The 18816-nt window shown below is 42.7% G+C and overlaps 1 protein-coding gene across 2 annotated transcripts in view; it reads right to left on the reverse strand.

The window, feature by feature from the left end:
* Window positions 1-9990: 9990 nt before the first annotated feature.
* ASCC1 (activating signal cointegrator 1 complex subunit 1) overlaps window positions 9991-18816 on the reverse strand; it is a gene marked incomplete at its 3' end in the record, with an annotated part of 96077 nt that continues 87251 nt past the window's right edge. For both annotated transcript variants that reach the window (XM_080695163.1, XM_080695162.1), the window contains one exon: window positions 9991-10107. In XM_080695163.1, coding sequence (XP_080551289.1) covers window positions 9991-10107 — 117 coding nt within the window. The remainder of the gene's footprint in view (window positions 10108-18816) is intronic.

Raw genomic sequence — 18816 nt, forward strand, 5'->3', positions numbered from 1 at the left:
TCAGAGCGCCAACGCCAGCCAGCCACAGCGCAGCCCCGGAGCTCAGAGCCCAGGAAGAATCCTGAGCTGTCCCTACAGTCTCTCCAAAGGGTGGAAAGCACAGGGCGGCCCCGGGTCTCCCCAGGGGAGCTGGGGCTGGGGAAAAGATGCAAAACTCTCGGGTTACAAACTCAGCCAGGCTCAGGTGTCTGAAAGGGAATTTGGCCACCGACTGTCTTTTTCTCCCCTGCCTCCCACCCTGAGGGGCCTGGCCACAGCCCTGACAGCTGGCTTCCTGCAGTTATGGCTCTTGGTAATGGGTGGCTTCCTTAAGACAAAGGCCATATAACAACTGGCTGTCTCCGAGCTATTGGTCCCCAGCCCCTCCGCTCTTTCCAGGCCTGGCTGGGCACTGAATGGCTGGTGAAACAGGGGCAGATGTCCTCCGCCCCAAGCAGCTGTGTGGGGCTGTTACTGCTTTTGTTAGCTCTTCTCAGGGCCACCCCAAAAGGCCAATGTCTGGCCATTTCATCTGCCTTGAGGCTGCAAATCTGGAAAAGGCACATTTGCTCGTGGTTTTGACTTCTCATTAATTTTAATAAGCCAGTGAGAAAGTGGGTGAGAAGGGGGAAGGCGGTGGTGTTGGAGGTATTTAGGTTTTTGTTAAAACGGTACCCCTCCTCATTGCTGGTAGAAATACTGGCTGTGAAGGCTGGAGGCCGGGCACAGTCCCAGGAACAGAGCAGAAATGGGGTGAGGTTTACATTACAACATGAAAGAGGAAACAGGTAATCTGACAGGACAAAATATGTTGTACTTTGGGGACCCAAGCCCTAGATTGTTTTTATGAAAGATTTGGCTGCTGTGATCTTTAAAAAAAAAAAAAAATCAAAGGCTATGAAAAACATGATCTTAATCAGTAGGAAAAAACACAGTTTACGAAGTCCAGTCACCCCGAGTCTGGCCTGCCTGACAACTTTGAATGTCTCAGCGGCCTGGGCTAGGGTTCCCTTGGGAAAGGAGAAAACAATAGCTCTCTTTCCGGGTTTTCTTGTGTCCTTTGCAGTTGGATTTAAGAGGTGATGTTGCAGCGAGCCCTGACCATGGGTGTCTTCATCTCACAAGAGATGCAGCTGTCTCCCAGGGGTGATGGTGATACTGTGTAGTGGAGAAACACAGCTTGTTGTCATGAGGACTCAGGGGGAGATGGGAGAATCCCATTTTCTACCTGACTCATGAGCTTGCTGTGAAACTCAAGCAAAATTATACATTCGAAGTTCCCCGGGCAGAGTGGGCATTAAAAATCTCAATTCTCTCCTCAAATTGGAAATAGAAGGAATGATGTCTCACAGTCCGGAAGATTTACCAAAATTTGCCATCTTCTCCCACCACCTAAATCCTAATTTTTTTCTTCTCCTTCTCTCCCTCCTCCTCCTCTTTCTCCTCCTCCTCCTTCCCCTTCTTCATCCTACAGGGATCAAACCCAGGGGCATTCTACCCCCAAGCTATATACCTCAGTCTTTTATTTTGCAACAGGGTCTCAAAAAGTTATTGAGGGCCTAAGTAGCTGAGGCTGGCTGCAAACCTGCAGACTCAGCTTTCCAACATACTAGGGTTATAGGCATGAGTCTTCATCAAAGTCTTTTAGCAAAGTTAATTGCATATCTCCAAGGTACCAAGAAGATACAGTCTAGATACTATAGCTCCCTGGTTCTGGTATTATCCTAGAAAGCCTCTGGTCACCTAGACTTACCCATGTTGTCCAGTGGATTTTGTACGTTCAGCTAAGGTGGCAGGATTGCAAGTTCCAGGCCAGCCTCAGCAAATTCGTCAAACTCTGACTCGAACACTAAAATAAAAAGGGCTGGTGTCTTAGCTCAGTGGCAAAGTGCCTGCCAAGCATGCAAGAGACCCTAGTTCCATCCCCAGTACCATGGAAAAAAGAACAAAAGAGTTTGGAAAACATTGGCAAGATGCCTGTTAATAAAATCATAGAAGAGGTCAGGATGCTTTCCACACTCGTGGCTAGCTCCTCCAACCGAACCTGCCTTCTGCAGCACCTTCAAGCTGGGTCAATATTAGCCCTGTGCAGAAAGCAAATCACCATAGCCTGAGACTATTAGCTCAGCCAAAGGTAAAGCTAGAGGGGAGAATTCAGATGTCCAGATGACGATTATAGGGGTTATTAGAAAATGGCCATACTTTTAGTTTATAAAGAAAAAATGAAAAAATTTTCCTAATATTTGAGAGAATACTGGCAGGTCAGCCTTTCCAAACCAATGGACGGAAACACAAGGAGCTGCTGGGTATATTTGTTAAATTGTAAATATGTTTTATGCATTTTTCTGTTTGCATTTAATATTTAGCAACATAAAATTAAAAAAAAAACTTTAGTTTTCCAGTAAGGCTTATAAACTTAACTATATCCTGAAAACTATTTAATCCCATGTCTAGATGACCCCACAAGCACAAAAAAATAAATGTATAAAGATATTCACTCCAGAACTGTTAATAATAGCTGAAGCTAGACACCATTCAACATCTACTACCCAGGAACAAACGAGTTAAAATTTTAAAAAGTATCTACAAAAGACTATTGTGCATACATTAAAAATGATATAGATCTGCTTCTATTGACAATCAATGTGACCAACTACATAGTATGATGAGAAAAGCTAAGGTATTGGGGGCTGGAAATGTGATAGTATGCTTGTCCAGCATATGTTAAGGTCCTGGGTTCAAACCCCAGCACCACCATCCAAAAAAAAAAAAATGTACTCAGTTTTGTTACTGTGACAAATCAACTGAGATAATCAAATTTTCAGGAGGAAAAGTTCATTTTGTCCCACAGTTTCAGTCCATGAACACTTGGCCCATTGCTTTGGGCAGCGACAACACATATCATGGCAAGAGTGTCATGGACTGTTCACCTCATGGCAGCTGGTAAGCAAAGGGACAAGAAGGCCCAGGGTCTTCAAGGGCACATCCCCTATGACCTCCCTACCTTCCATCAGGCCCACCTCCTCCCAATAATGCTGGGGGCTGCGGACTTAAATCCCTAACACCTGAGCCCTCGAGGACACTTCCAAACTATAGCTGTCATGTATAACAGGATCCCATCGGGAAGAGAGTATAGTGTAGTGCAGCAGTTCTCAAACTTTCTGGCTTTAGGAACCCAAGAGAACCCCAAAGAACTTTTATGTAAGTCAGATATATATATACATATATATATATATATATATTGATATTTACTATACTTAAAAATAAAACTAAGAACTCTAAAAAATTTATTAATATATTTAAAAATAAGAATGTATCCATTTCATATTTTAAAAAATTTATGAGATACAACTATACCATCCCACCCCCAAATTAGAGAGTGGCACTGTTTTACATTTTCACAAATCTCTTCAGTGTCTGACTTGGAAGAAGTCAGAAGAGTCCGACATCAGCTTCTTTATTAGCGCGAGGTGTCTGGCTGCCAGGGGTCACGCCACAAGTACTGCAGCCTAGGTGGCTTCAACAGCTGGACTTCATTGTTTCACAGTCCTGGAGCCCGAAGCTCCAGATGAAAGTGTCAGCAGGTCTGGTCTCTCTTGAGGCCTCTCTCCTCAGCTTGCAGATGGCCACCTTTGCACTGTGTCCTCACACGGTTCCTTATTCTGCACACGTGCTCGTCTTGTCTCTTGCATGTCCCAATTTCCTCTTCTTAAAGGACGAGGGCCACCCGACAGCCTCATTTAACTTAATCACCTCTTTAGAGGCCCATCTCCAAATTCAGTGCCTACTTCTGAGGTACTGGGAGCGAAGGAATTGTGGAGGAACACAAGTTAGCCCATTAGAGCAGGTGTAAGTAAAAATATAACTAGTGGAGCACAACAGAAGTACCGAGAAAAAAACACAGTCTCCACAAACACGCATACTTATACCTTAAAGCTACCAACAAAACTCTAGAAAACACAAAAATACCCACGGACACAATCCATTACCCAGAAGTGATGTCACCATGTTGCCTTTGAAGGAGAGTGAAAAGGCAAATGACACTCTAGTATTTTTGTGAATATAGCCTGGGCCTCATAGATTCCCCTCCAGAAAAGGTTCTCGGGGATGCCCAAAAATCTAAAGACCAACATTGAGAACACAGGTATGAGCTGTGTGACCCTAGACAAATGAGCGGTGTGTGTGTGTTACTGGGGACTGAACCCAAGGGCATTATATCTCTGAGCTATACCCCTATTGTATTTTTTATTTTAAAACAGGGTCTAAGTTGCTGAGAGTCTTGGTACTTGCTGAGGCTGGCCTCAAACCTGAGATTCTCTTGTCTCAGCCTCCCAAGTACTGAGATTACAGATGTGTACCAGCATGCCTATTATTAACACCAAGTTAAGTGGACCTTATGCACAAATGAATGACAAATGTGTACATTCTTAATGTTAGCTATTACTATTTGTGAAAACTACTTTTTTATGGTACTGGAGATATAGGCAAGTACTCTACCACGGAGCTACACTCTCATACCTTTTTAATTTTTGTGGTGCTGGGAATGGAACCCAGAGGCATTCTACCTTCAAGCTACACCCCCAGTGTTATTTTTTATTCTTTATTTTTGAAACAGGGTCTAAGTTGTGGAGAGCCTCAGTAAGTAGCTGAGGCTGGCCATAAACCCAGATCCTCCTGTCTCAGCCTCTTGAAAGCTGGGACTACAAGCCTGAGCCACTATGCCTGGCTCCCTTTTTATTTTTGAGATAGAGTCTTGCTAAAGTATCCAGGCCAGCTTTGAACTTGCAATCTTCCTGTCTTAGGAAGCTGGGATTATAAGTGCTCATCAATGCCTGGCTCACTTCATATATTTAATATGTGCTTAGATGTAATGGAACAGTTTTCACCTTTGGGTGGTAAAGTTTATTTTTTAATTAACTCATTCTATTTATTTTTTGTATTTTGTACGTTTTCTTTTTTTACTGGTGCATTGTAGTCATACATCTTAATGGGGTAGAAGCTGGTAGCGGCATACATGCACACATCACTCAATCAGCCCTTCCCCAATTCCCGCCCCTTCCTCCCCACCCTCCCTCCTTCTCATGTTTGGCTTAGTGATTGAATTAGATATGTTTGTGAATGTACATCATGTACATTAAGGAATTTCCCTTGAAATTTATTTTTTTAAAAGTGATTTTAATTGAAGTATATCATATATACTGACAAAAACCCAAAGCCTAAAGAATACAGCTTGATGATTTTTTAAAAGGTGAATATGTTTGCTTTAAAAGAACACATTTAAAAAGTTATTAATAAAACCCAACTACAGCCACTCTCCTCACTCCTAGCAGTCATGAGCTTTGACATCGTGCTCCCATGGTATCAAGATGGAATCTAAGAGGTCTGTTGACTCAATACACCTCTGGTGCATCTGGGTTTCTCTTAGCTCCAGGAAAAGACCACAGGGCAAGAATTTGTATCACTATGGTACTGGATTCCACTCACTGTGTAGTTTAAGAAACCCTAGACCACAATTAAAAGTAATTATTCTAAGTAACATCTGTAATGTACCCATCATCGGTCTGGATTTCACTTAGGGTAACTTACTGTGACTACTCCTCCCCCCAAAAAAAAAAATCAAGATTATTCTCCATCACAAACTTCCTTACACAGCAACATCAATTTTGGTGGTGAGAGATTTTTTTCTCCCTCTTATTAAAGGAATGAGGGGGAAGTTAGTGCCTCAAATGTTGGCTGGAACAAAGTTAGGTGTGATGAACTATTTCAGTGTAGGATGAATTGCAAAGTGTCAACATTAAGAAAAATATGAATAAAATCACATTAGAAGCTGGGCGTGATGATGCACGCTTGTAATCCCAGTACTTGGGAGGCTGAGGCAGGAGGACCGCATGTTTGAAGCCAACCTCAGCAATTTAGTGAGGCTCTGAGTAACTTAGCAAGACTCTGATTACAAATTAAAAAAAAAAAAATAGGCCTGGGGGTACAGCCTAGAGGTAGAAGGCCCTTGGGTTCCATTCCCAGTACCTAACACCACACACACACACACACACACACACACACACACACACACACACACTCCTCCAATATTTACATTACAACTTCGTTAAGAGGAGACCTTAGTCCTTTCTGCTTTTTTTTTTTTTTTTTTTTTTTTTTGGTGTTGGGATTAAACCCAGGGCTTTGTGCATGTTAAACCACTGATCTGTATCACTAGCCCTGGGATTCTGAAAAATGTATTTTAGATCCATCAAGAAGTACTCACTTTGCTTCTATCACTTTCCATTTTTTTCCCCTTGACTTCCTGATACTGGGGATTGAACCTAGGAGTACTCTAACATTGAGCTACACCATCAGTCGGTTTTTATTTTGAGACAGTCTCCCTAAATTGCTTGGGCTGGCTTCTAACTTAAGATCCTCCTTCAGACTCCCCAGTCCATGGGATTACTTTTTCATAAAAATTCAACATCAAAAGCATCTGTTAGCTAGGCATGACAGTGCATGCCTGTAATCCCAGTACTTGGGAGGCTTAGACAGGAGAATCACAGATTTGCAGCCAGCCTCAGCAACTTAGTGAGGCTCTTATCAACCTAGCGAGACACTGTTTCAAGCATGGGGGCATGCTTGAAATCCCCGTACTTGGGGGGCTGAGACAGGAGAATCACAGGTTCATGACCAGTCTTAGCTACTTAGTGAAGTCCACTGCAACTTAGTGAGACCCTGTTTCAAAATAAAGAATAAACAATAGGGCTGGGAAGTGTAGCTCAGAGGTAGAATGCCTCTAGGTTCAATTCCTGGTACTGTAAAATAAATAAATAAATAATAAATAAATAATAAAATGGGACTGGGATGTGGCATTGAGGTAAAATGCTCCTGGGCTCAACTCTAGCCAAAAAAAAAAAAAAAAAGTACCTCAGCTGGGCATGGTGGCGCACACGCTTGTAATCCTAGTACTTGGGAGCTGAGGCAGGAGGATCACAGATTCACAACCAGCCTCAGCTACTTAGTGAGGCCCTCTGGAACTTAGTGAGACCCTGTTTCAAAATAAAAATAAAAAATAGGGCTGGGGGTGGAGCTTGGAAGTAGAATGTCCTTGGGTTCAATCCCCAGTACCAAAAAAAAGTAGCTGTTACTTCCCCTTTTACAATGTCAGTTAAAACTATTTCTTTTAGTGTTACGTTATCTCCCCAAATTTACACATAGCCCCTTCCTCCCTTCCTCCCTTCTTTCCCATACTGGGGATTGACCCCACAAGCATTCTACCTTTATCTTGCAACTTCCATAACCCTTTGAAACAGGGTCTTGCTAAGTTGCTGAGGCTGGCCTTGAACCTGCAATCCTCCTGTGTCAGCCTTCCAAGTACTGGGGCTAGAGGCACGTGTCACTATTCCTGGCTTATACACAGACTTTTAGAAAGAAAAGTTAAAAGATGAATTAAAATTTTTCCCAATTCTTCTAATACTTATCTACATACAAAGTTCTGAAAAAATACAAATACAGGCATACACGTTCTGTCAGACTCAAAGTGATGCCAGTGTGCCACACAGCCTCTAGAAACACCACTGGATCCCTGTGGGAGAACAAGAGCGACAAAGGCAAATAACTTGTGAAAAATCATTTAACAGTGCAATACTTAAACACCTGCACAGGCGGTAGTAAACTCTGGATTCTAAGTAACAGAATCTCTGGTTCTATTAAGAATTTAGCATTTGATGTATAATGTTACATTTTCCAAAGACAAAAACTGGAAATCCTGGGAGCTGACCCAAGGGCCTGGTACATACTAGACAAGCACTCCATCGCTGAGTTACATCCTAGCCTCCCCCCTTTTTATATATTTTTGTTGGTGCTTTGTAATTGTACATCAGAGTGAGACTCAAAGTGATACATTCATACATACATACATCACTTGGTGTATTTCCCTCTGCATCCTAGCCTTTTAAAACAAACTTTATTTTGGGGTAAAATCTCACTAAGTTGCTGAGGCTAGTCTCCAACTTGAAATCCTCCTGCCTCGACCTTCTGAGTAGCTGGGATTACAGGTGTGCACCACAGGGCCAAACTTTCAAACTTAACAAAATAAAAACTTCCCTGAAAACATAGGTCCTAAGCCTCTGTCACACAAAAAAAGCCTTCTTCACCCCTGGCCAAGCTGCCAATGGCGCGTAAGAGAAGGGCTGGGAGAGGCAGCAGCGAGGCGAGAAGGGGCTGAAGGCTGGGCGGCCTGAGCATCAGAGCACAGCCCTGGGAGCCCCACGGCCACGAGCCTCCAACAAGCTGAGGGGAAGGGAAGTTCAACTGAAGCTAGAAATGAGCCCTTCTGGGAAAAACTTATCTTTGCAGGCACCAACACGTAAGTCTCATGAGAATGACACAGAAATAACCCTGAACCCTGAATACACGAGGAACATCGTATCCCACACTCAGTGACTTATGGCATCAAACTAAAACCAAGTGATAACATTACCAGAAAACTCAGTTACTTTGGAAATTCATTTATTCACAAATTATCTGTGTAGTTATGCCTCTAACTCGTGTGTGTGTGTGTGTGTGTGTGTTTGTGTGTGTGTGTGTGTGTGTGTGTGTTACTAAGGACTGAATTCAGAGGCATTCTCCCTCTGAGTTATACCACTAGCCTTATTTTATTTTTCATTTTGAAACAGAGTCTCACTAAGTTGAGGAGGGCCTAAGTTGCTGAGGCTGTCCAGGAACCTGTGATTCTCCTGTCTCAACCTCCCAAGTACTAGGATTACAAGCTTGTGCCACCACACCCAGCTTCCCAGAACTCCATTTTTATCAAAATGACTATTAAAATGTACGTTCTTTTCTAAAAATGAACTTAATGTTTGCTGGGTCCCTGATCATCACGTGCACCCGTAGAGTTGCAGTATCGTAGCTCTTTTCTGTTTCCTTCTCAGGACAGCAGCAAGGGAACAAAGATGATGCCAGAAGGACTGTGAGTGTCCTGGAAGAATGTCAGCAGCGGAAGGCATCAGTCTGGGGCAGACCAGCAGAGGATCACAGGTTCACAGCCAGCCTCAGCTACTTAGTGAGGCCCTCTGAAACCTAGTGAGACTCTGTTTCAAAATAAAGAATAAAAAATTGGGCTGAGAGTGTATCTCAGAGGTAGAATGCCCCTAGGTTCAGTCCTCTGTACCGCAAAAAAAAAAAAAAAAAAAAAAAAAAAGGTGGGAAGGAAGGTAGGTAGGTAGGATAGTTAGTTCTGGGTAGCAAAGGAATTGAAAGCAGGATATTGTAGAGATATCTGCACACCTATGTCCACACCAGCACTGTTCACAAGAGTCAAGAGGTAAAAGTGACCCAAGTGTCTGTCATGGATGAATGAACAACAAAACATAGTATGTACATGTAGTGGAATAGTATTCATCCTTAAAAAGGGAAAAATCTTGTCACATAATATGATAGGGGCAAATTTTGAAGATATTATGACATAAGCCAGTTACAAAAAGACAACACTGTCATACACTTGTATGAGATACTCTGAGTAGGCAAAATCCTAAGAGGGTAGAATGGCAGTTGTTGGGGGTAGAGAATGGGCGCAGAGGCTCAGGTTTTGCAAGATGCCAAAGCTCTGGAGATGGATGGTGGTGATGGTCGCACAACACTGTGCATACAATTAGTAATAGGGAGTTGCACGCTTAAAATGGCAATGATAATAAATTTTATGTGTATTTTACCACAAAAGAAAAGAAAGAGAAGAGGAAAGAAGAAGAAGAGAGGAGGAGGAGAAGGAGGAGGAGGAGGAGAAGGAGGTGGTGGCGGCGGCGGCAGTGGCCATAGCAACGAAGACAATGGAGACAACAAGCTAAGGTGATAGTAGGCACAAGCATCTTGGCTGACAGAGTGGTGATTGTGAATGAACATTAGAGGCATGGTGAGTCCAGGGGAGACCTGCCAGGAGGATCGCCCCACATCCCCCCGGCAATGGAAACGAATACACTCTTCTTCAGCACCACGTGAGACACTTGATTTTTGGTGCTTTCCAAAATCACCTCAGGAGAAGTCGATCTGTCCACAGGAGGCATAGTTCCCAAAGCTGTCCACCGTGAACCTCTGAGATATGTGAATGGAATTGAGCTTCAGGGAACCAAAGTAGAAGTTCTCAAACAACTGAAAAGGAAGAATTGGAGACCCAGAATGAATATCTAAAGAGAATTTCAGACGGAAATATTAAACATGAGGATGTCTCTTTCTCTCTCTCTCTCTTTTTTTAACAGTACTAGAATTGAATCCAGTAGCAATTCTACCTTCGAGCTATACCCCTAGCCCTCTTTTTTTATTTTTTATTTTGAAACAAGGTCTCACTAAGTTGTGGAGGGCCTCACTAAGTAGCTGAGGCTGGCTGAAAACCTGTGGGATCCTCCTGTCTCAGCCTCCCAAAGTGTAGGGATTACAAGCGTGCACCAGCACGCCCAGCTTTCTTGTTTTCTTAATTGGAAACAGGGTCTCATTAAATTCCTGAGAATCTTGCTAAGTTGCTATGGCTGTGATTCTCCTGTCTCAGCTTCTCATGTATTGGGATTACAGGTGTGTATTACCATGCCTAGTTTTTTTGTCTGTTTGTTTTTGTTTTTTGTTTTTGTTTTGAGACAGGGTTTCACAAAGTTGCCCGGGCTAGCCTCAAACTTGTAACCCTCCTGCCTCAGCCTTCCGAGTGCCTGGGGTTCTCCTGTAAAAACACCAAACCACAACAATCTCAACAAAACCTCTCCTATTTTTCTTTTCAGTATTTTAATGATCCTAGAGAAGAAGGATGGGGGTGGAGTGAGAAAAGAACAACCAGTTCTTCCCTCTGCTTAATTCCGACATCTCCCTGACAAAATGCACCAAAGGAACCTGAAAGTCAAATCCAAAGCATACCTACTGAGCAGTATGACCAAGAACCATGCAACAAATATCCAGGGCACACCCAGACTCAGGGCCTGACCAAGCTGCTTCTGACTTTCAGCCACTGACCGCCTAGGTCTCATTCACATCCTATTTGGTTAAAGTCAAGATAAAACACATTTATTTACCTTGTCAACAATATGTGTTAGAAGCACTAACATAAGTAGAAGATGAGACTCCTGACCCTCCAAAAATTCAGACAACCCAGCGGGGGATGCAGAAATCGAGGCCGAAAGAACAAGTGCAGGTGATAAATTATTTATCAAAAACCTTACTTAGGGATGCAAACCAGCATTCTCAAGTCATAGCTCTTTGCTACAATCCTCTGCTTTATAAAACCTTTCCAGTGGGTCAGAGGGAGGGAGGAGACATACCTGACTTTGTAATTAGCACATATAAGGCAGAATGCTAGCCGGCACAGTGGCACACACGCGTGTAACCCTAGTACTTGGGAAGCTGAGACAAAAGGATTGCAGGTTCAAAGCCAACCTTGGCAACTTAGCAAGGCTCTCAGCAAGCCGGAGAGACCCTGCTTCCAAATAAGAAATTTAAAAAAGAAAATGAAGGCATACTGCTTGAATAAAGAGTGTCAAGAAATAAAGATGATATAGGTTTTCATCAGGATAATAAATATCATTTTCTGTTAGGATGCAAGAATTGCTCTTAAAATGTCAGAAAGGCCCCAAGAACGTCTCTGTCTCTTCCTCTCCCCAAGGCCTTGGACATGCTAAGCACACACTCTACCATTAAGCTAACTCCCAGCCCCAAGAAAGCCTTTCACTGCAGACGGCAGCAGCACTTGAGTGGAGACTAAGGGTGAGACCTCTGTCCACTGGCAAGTGAGTATCTTTTAACTTATTTTTATGCCACCTCTCATGCCCATGAACTTCAGTCACTTCCATCTCCTCCTACAATGAATGACCTAGAAAAATGCCTGAGGTGCATTAAAGGCTAACTTTACAAAGCCCTGCAAATATTGATTCTTCAACATGACATCAACTTGACCCCGAAGAGCTATTTGGAGGTTATGTGCTGACTGTCTTGTCTTTCAGAAAGGGGACCAGCTCTTGCCTGCATTGATTTACACAATTAACTTCACTTTCTGGCTTTGGCAGCTTGTTCAAACCATATCTACCCTTTTCTGTAAAGAAATTCAGTCCCAAAAGGTTATCCGCTAATCCCTTTGCTGAACATTAATTTGAAGTGAAAGCCATGCCAGTGAGACTTGACAGATTGATAGCTTTGCAAATTCAGGCCTTCTAGGTAAAGTCATAACCAAAGAGGCAATAAAAGCAAAGAAAAACAAAGCTAAAAGGGAACACATATCACTTTCAACAAGTTACATTTTAAGGATTGGCAGCCAATGGGTCATCTACCTCCTCTGTTTGCCCATGTTTCCAAGTAGTGGCGATGACACAGCAAGGAACTAGAAGTGGCCTATGACTTTACCTTGCCTTACACGGGTGACCTCCAGATGGAAGAACTGCCAGCGAGAGTCTTTTGCTTCAGGTTGAAATAATAAACATGGTGATAATGAAATTAACTGGATATGATTTCAATGAAATACTTACAAAAGTTAAGAGAAACCTGAACATAAATTTTCATATTCCTTTAAGGCTCCTGCAGGCTGTGGAGAGAGCGCTAGTGTCGGATTCTAAACCTACACCTGGCACACGGGAGCTACGTGACCGTGGACAGATGCCGTCACTCACTGTACCGAGCCCATGGGGTAAAAGATCACAATGGGCAAAGACCCAATAAGGCAAACGAGTAAAAGTGTCCTGTAAACTGTAAAATGCTGTTGAAAGCTGGGATACTTCTAATGATTTTAAAAAGCTCTCTCTGTTCTCCTAACGTATTTTCCTTTATGAGTTGCCATCTTCCTCCATCCTTTTTTTTTTTTTTTTTTTTTTTGGTGGTACTGGGGTTCCTTGAAACCCTTCTACCTCTGGGCTATACTCCCAGACACCTATTTTTTATATTTTTATTTGGAAACAGGGTCTCTGAAGCCAGCAAGGCTGGCTTCGAACCTGTGCGATCCACCTGTCTCCGCCTCGCAAGTGCGGGGATTACAAGTGTGCGCCACCACACCTGGCTCCTTCATCCTTTTGATGACATCACACTATGTGGATTTTTCACCTAAGGCAGTGCCCATCTTCACTTCTGCCTTTCTTATCTCTGTGTTCTTGTTCTCTCTAAATACTTGTGACAACTTAGAAACAATTTTTCAGCTATTTTATTGTTTAGTTCCTGTTATGTCTTTAGTGCCAAGACTTTCTTTTAGTTCTATCAATTATTTCTAGGAAGAAGTGAATCCTATAACTATGATCAATAAATATTTGTTGGGGAAAATGACAACTAAAACTAATGCTGTAGATGTCTGTGTACATTTACATGACTGAAAAGAGAAAAGCAATGGCGTGCACTTGTCTGGACTGACTTTAAAGGTTTGTGTGTGGGTGGGGGGGTCTAGGGATGGAACCCAGGGGCATTCAACCTCTGAGCTATAGCCCCTGCCCAATCTTTTATTCTTTATTTTGAAACTGGGTCTTACTGAGTTGCAGAGGGCCTCACTAAGTAGCTGAGGCTGTCCGTGAATCACGATCCTCCAGTCTCAGCTGGGATTACAAGCGTAAACCACCACGCCCGGCTTTGAATGTAAAGGTTTAATTTACAGATTTCCATTAAAGAATTCCTGAATGGAACTTATCAAGATTATACTATTTCCAATCAAGGACAAACATACCTTGATTCTTTTTTATTATTTATTTATGCAGTGCTGGGGATAGAACCCAGGGGCATCCTATCTTCTTTATTATTTATTTATTTTTGCAGTACTGGGGATAGAACTCAGGGGCATCCTATCTCTGAGCTATACCCTTAGTCCTATTTTTTATTCTTTATTTTGAAACAGGGTCTACATTGCAGAGGGCCCCACTAAGTAGCTGAGGCTGTCCACAAACCGCGATCCTCCTGTCTCAGTCTCCCAAAGGCTGGGATTACAAGTGCGCCGCCACACCCGGCAACATACTTTAATTCTAACTAGTTGTCAAAAAAGAATCTGTAGTCAGTAATACAAATTTCATGTATTCCTTCAAATTTCTGTTTCTTATCTGTCAAAAACCTAGGTTCCTTTCTTAGCTTCAGTTCCTGACGTGGAAAATTTCCTGAGCATTGGATGTCATAAATCAAGTGCAAATGATATGGTCCAGCTCTCAGGCCTTAGGAGACAGAGTGCAAGTCAGAAGACGGGGATGTTGATGGCATGGGTGAGTTCGCCTAACAAATAGTCACTAAGTGCTTCACTCTGTGATCTAAGAGATTCTCCATGTGGATGCTCTACTTCAATGAAAGAGCTCACCTAAAAGAACATGGGCAGCAAAGGTCAAGTGTGAGATGAGAGGTACAGCGCTCACCAAATGCAGCATAATTATGGGACAATGGATGCTGAGGGCTGGGGCACCAGGACAGCCATCTGGAGAAGACCAAACCGAGCTGGTCCTGTACAGGATGCGGGGAGAGAAAGGAGGCAGAAATGGGCATGATGGGCCAAGCCAAACAGTCTGGATGTTTGGAGGGGTCCTACAAAGAGGCAGTGAAAAAGTGCAAAGGCAGAAACAGATTAAGGGGGACCCTGAAGGAATGACCCACAAATTAGACTTTCTCCTAGCTGGTGGGAAACCACCCAAGGTCTTAGGTGGATGAAAAGCATGTTTTAGGGAGATTAAGTAGGTGTAGTATACTGTGCTGGCTGGAGGGGGAGTGAGAAAGGCAAGGAGACCATGGTGGTGGCTCAGGCATGAAGCTGATTGTATTTCCTGACTGAGAGCAGTACTGTGAAGCTGGAGCAGATGTAAAATACTAGGTATGAAACATGGGGAAGTCTCGGTGACTTTCTGGAGGACAAGCAGGAGACAGGGTAAGTCAGGATAAGGGGAGGATAGTAACAGCATTTCTGAGAGAGAGCTATTTTATGGGGGAAATAAATTCAGGTCTGTTTATGCTACAGCTGTAACTCTAACTGTATGTGCCTCAAGCCCTTCTCCAAGCTATATGATGGGCTGAGAACATGCATTAAAGACATGAAATCTATAGCATGGAGGAGCTGAAATACATCACCTTACGAGCTTCCCAACTGCCCACATTTTTTATTTTATTTCTTTATCTATCAGGAAAACGAACTCTTTGTCTGTTACACATTGCAAATACATTTTCCCCCAGTTTGTCATATGACTTTTGACTCTTCTTATGATGTTTACCATGTCAATTCAAATTTAAATTTTTATGAACTCACATTTACCATAACAGGAGTATTTTTTAAAAGGGCATTAAGACCAGTACTGTTATACATTAAAAGATCAAGGTGAGCCATATGGCATGGTCATGCCCAGGGCTCTCCAAGGAAGCCTCATGCCCCAAGAAACAGATGTTACTATGAATCCACGTTTTATAGTTGAGCCTAGGTTTAGAAGGCTGAAGGAACTTGCCTGAAGGCATGGAGCAAGCAGTCTACCCCACAATACACACTGCACCATCAGTGTACTGAGAGGGCAGCAAGAGCAGGAAGGTCTCTTCTGCCTTCCACTGACCTCTTCCCTGGAGCGGATCTTAATATCCTCACTAGAGAGGTGCCCTCCCTGTACCTGGAGGAAAGAACCCCCTTAAGCCACAGGACATAGAGAAGGATCTGAGCAAATAGGCACTGCCGGTGTTGGGATTCGGAAGATGATCTCCCCAAATACGGTGCTTCAGCATGCTGAGCGCCCTGGTTTGAAGAAAACTGGAAGGCCAAAGAAGCTGCCTGAGAATCGAGGCGCTCTGCCATCCCTGTTCCTCCCCTCTAACCAGGGAGGCACGCTCTCAAGTTCCTTTATCCGAGTGGGGGAACTTCTCCCAAAAGAACTGCAACTGTCTTAAGCCCCCTCCCTAGGAATCACATCCTACCACCAGAGGGAAGAGCCTCCAAGTCCTGAGCAGGCCCAGGACAACTCTCATCTCTTTTTTTTATTTTTTTATTTTTTTTATTTTTTATTGGTGCACTGTATTCATACATCATAGTGGGATACATACTTTTGTAGACATACATGCACACATTGCCCAGTCAGCCCCCACCCGATCCCCACCCCATTCTCTCCCTATCCCTCCCTCCCATGCTTGGCTTAGTGATTGACATCTAGTATTATAGCAATTTATCCAAAATTAAAAATGATAATCTCACATAACAGTTTCATTTGTCTGATACCAAGCTTTTGATGACTTAAAGATAACATTTCAATATTTCTTTTTGCTTTCTTTCTTACCAGAGAATCTATTTTTTCTATTTTTTAGGTGAAACTGTCATATATTTATATATTTATTTTTCAGAAAAAAAATCTATCCTAATATGGAATATGGACTCTAGGTACCCACAACGATCTTGAAAAAGAACAAAGCTAGAAGATGTATATTTTCTGATTTCAAACCATATAAAGCTACAATAATTGAAACAGTGTAGTACTATTCTAAAGGCAGATATATAAACCATTGGAGTTAAATACAAGCCTAGAGCTAAATTCTTCCCTATATTGTCAAGTTATTTTTGACAAGGTTTCCATGAACATTTGGTGGGGGAAATAATAATCTTTTAACTAAATATTGTTGAAACATAATAATTACATGGAAAAGAATAAAATTGGACCCTTACCTAATCCCATATACAAGTATTAACTCAAAATAGATAAAAGACCTAAATATAAATCACTGCCAATTTCAATGTTGTGAGGTTTTATGACCCAGATTTTCTTCTAAAAGTTTATAGTCTTAAGATCTCATCTCTTTTTTTCAAGGGCAACATCTGCACAAGGCAAACTGCTCTAGTATAGCCTCACCCCTCCCCTTCCCCGGATCCCAGAACTCTGTCCCAGCAACTGTCCATCCTTCCGTCACGTTCAGTTTCCAAAGAGAGACTTTACAGACTGTTACCCATCCCTCTAAAGTCGCCACTTCTCTCTCCACTATGAAGACAGTGTTTCAGCTTCAACCAACTGGCCCTTCTTTGAGTTTCAGAGTGTGTTGGACTTCCACGCCACACGCACATCAATAAATGTGTATGCTTGTTTTTCCTGTTAATCTGCTGGGTAGCAGTTCATTTCCGCAAGCATAATGACTCAAACCCTCACAGAGGGGGAAGAAGAGATGCACCTGAGCCCCTCCCACTAAGTGCCTGCCCTGATTTAATACCATCGCATCATTTCTACTGTACTCCAATTATATTTCTTTTCAAGATTTCTTTATTAGTGCATTGTATTTATACATCATAATGGGGTAAAAACAATTATATTTCTCCATGACTGTTCTCTCTTCATCAAACCTAGGTATAAAAATACACAAATTTACCTGCTCCTTGGGACTTTTATTTTTAACACGTTCTACATGTATATATTTACTATGAGATAGATACTGTATTGCATTGTAATCATACATCCTGATGAAGTTCAGGGCAGTAGAGGGATGCATGCACACAGTGCCCGCTCGGCCCTCCCCAGTTCCCACCCTCTTCCCTCCCCCCCCCCCCCGTGTTCAGCACGGTGACTGACTTTGATGAGTCTGTGCACCACGTCCACTGAGCTGTTTTCCTCTACCGCCCTCCCATCTCCCTCAGGTTGCCTTCTTTACTCATCCAAGGCTTCTCCTATGTCCCATTTTCTCCCTAGCTTCAGCATATGAGGGAGAACATCCAATTTTTCACTTTTTGTGACGGACCAGCCTCGCTTAGCATAATGTTCTCCAGTTTCACCCATTTCCCTATATATGACATAATTCGGTCCTACTGTATGGCTGAGTGGAATTCCATGTGTACATATCCCCATAGTTTTTTAATCCACTCATCTGCTGGTGGACATCTTGGCTGGTTCCATAGTTTGGCAATTGTGAATTGGGCTGCTATAAACAAACATGCACGCGTTACTCTGGTAGTTTGGCTTTCATTCTTTTGGGTAGATACTCAGAAGTGGTGTTGTTGGATCATATGTTAGATTCATTCCCATTCTTCTGAGGATCCTTCACAGTGTTTTCAAAAGTGGTTGTACTAATTTTATAATCCCACCAACAATATATTAAAAGTTCCTACTTCTCCACAATCTCGGCAGCATACATTGTTGTGTTTTTAATGACTGCCATTCTTTTTTTTTTTTTTTTTTTTTTGGTGGTACTGGGGGTGGAACCCAGAGGCTTTCTACCTCCAGGCTCTACTCCCAGACCTTTTTTATATTTTATTTGGAAACAAGGTCTCACTAAGTTGCTGAGAGCCTCACTAAGCAGCAGAGGCTGGCTTCGAACCCCTGTGATCCTCCTGTCTCAGCCTCCCAAGCGCGGGGATTACAAGCGTGCGCCACCATGCCCGGCTTAATGACTACCATTCTGATGGGGTTAGGTGAAATCTCAGGGTAGTTTTGATTTACATCTCTGACTGCTAATGATGTTGAGCATTTTTTATACATTTATTTGCCATTTGTATTTTTTTTATGAAGTACCCATTTAGTTCACTTGCCCATTTTTTGGTTTTCAGAAGGCTCCTTTGTTATGTAAAACCTAAATTAGTATGCTTTTCTCTTATTCAATTTGTCTTTTTGTTAAAGAGGCCCTAACCTTGAACTTATGGATGGGAGAAAAAATAAATCTTTCCTACAAAGTCAGGTGGAAAACTGGGATCCGCCCCAGCAGGGTAATTGTAGAATCTGAGCCCTTTAGCCCCTTGCGCTCAGGCCCCTTCCTGTGGGCGGGTCCCCACTAGGCGGCAGTGAGGAGCAGGACGCCGGCGGCTGGGACTGCCAGGGACACGCTTTGGCTCCCACTACTACCTCTTTTCCTGGATCCAGTTTAAGAGTCAGATGGTTCTGGCTCAGCTGGAAGAATTTTAATTGAATTCTAAATGAAAATAAGCACAAATCAACT

Source organism: Muscardinus avellanarius (genome assembly GCF_963383645.1).
Source record: "Muscardinus avellanarius genome assembly, chromosome: 4".
Lineage (NCBI taxonomy): Eukaryota > Metazoa > Chordata > Mammalia > Rodentia > Gliridae > Muscardinus > Muscardinus avellanarius.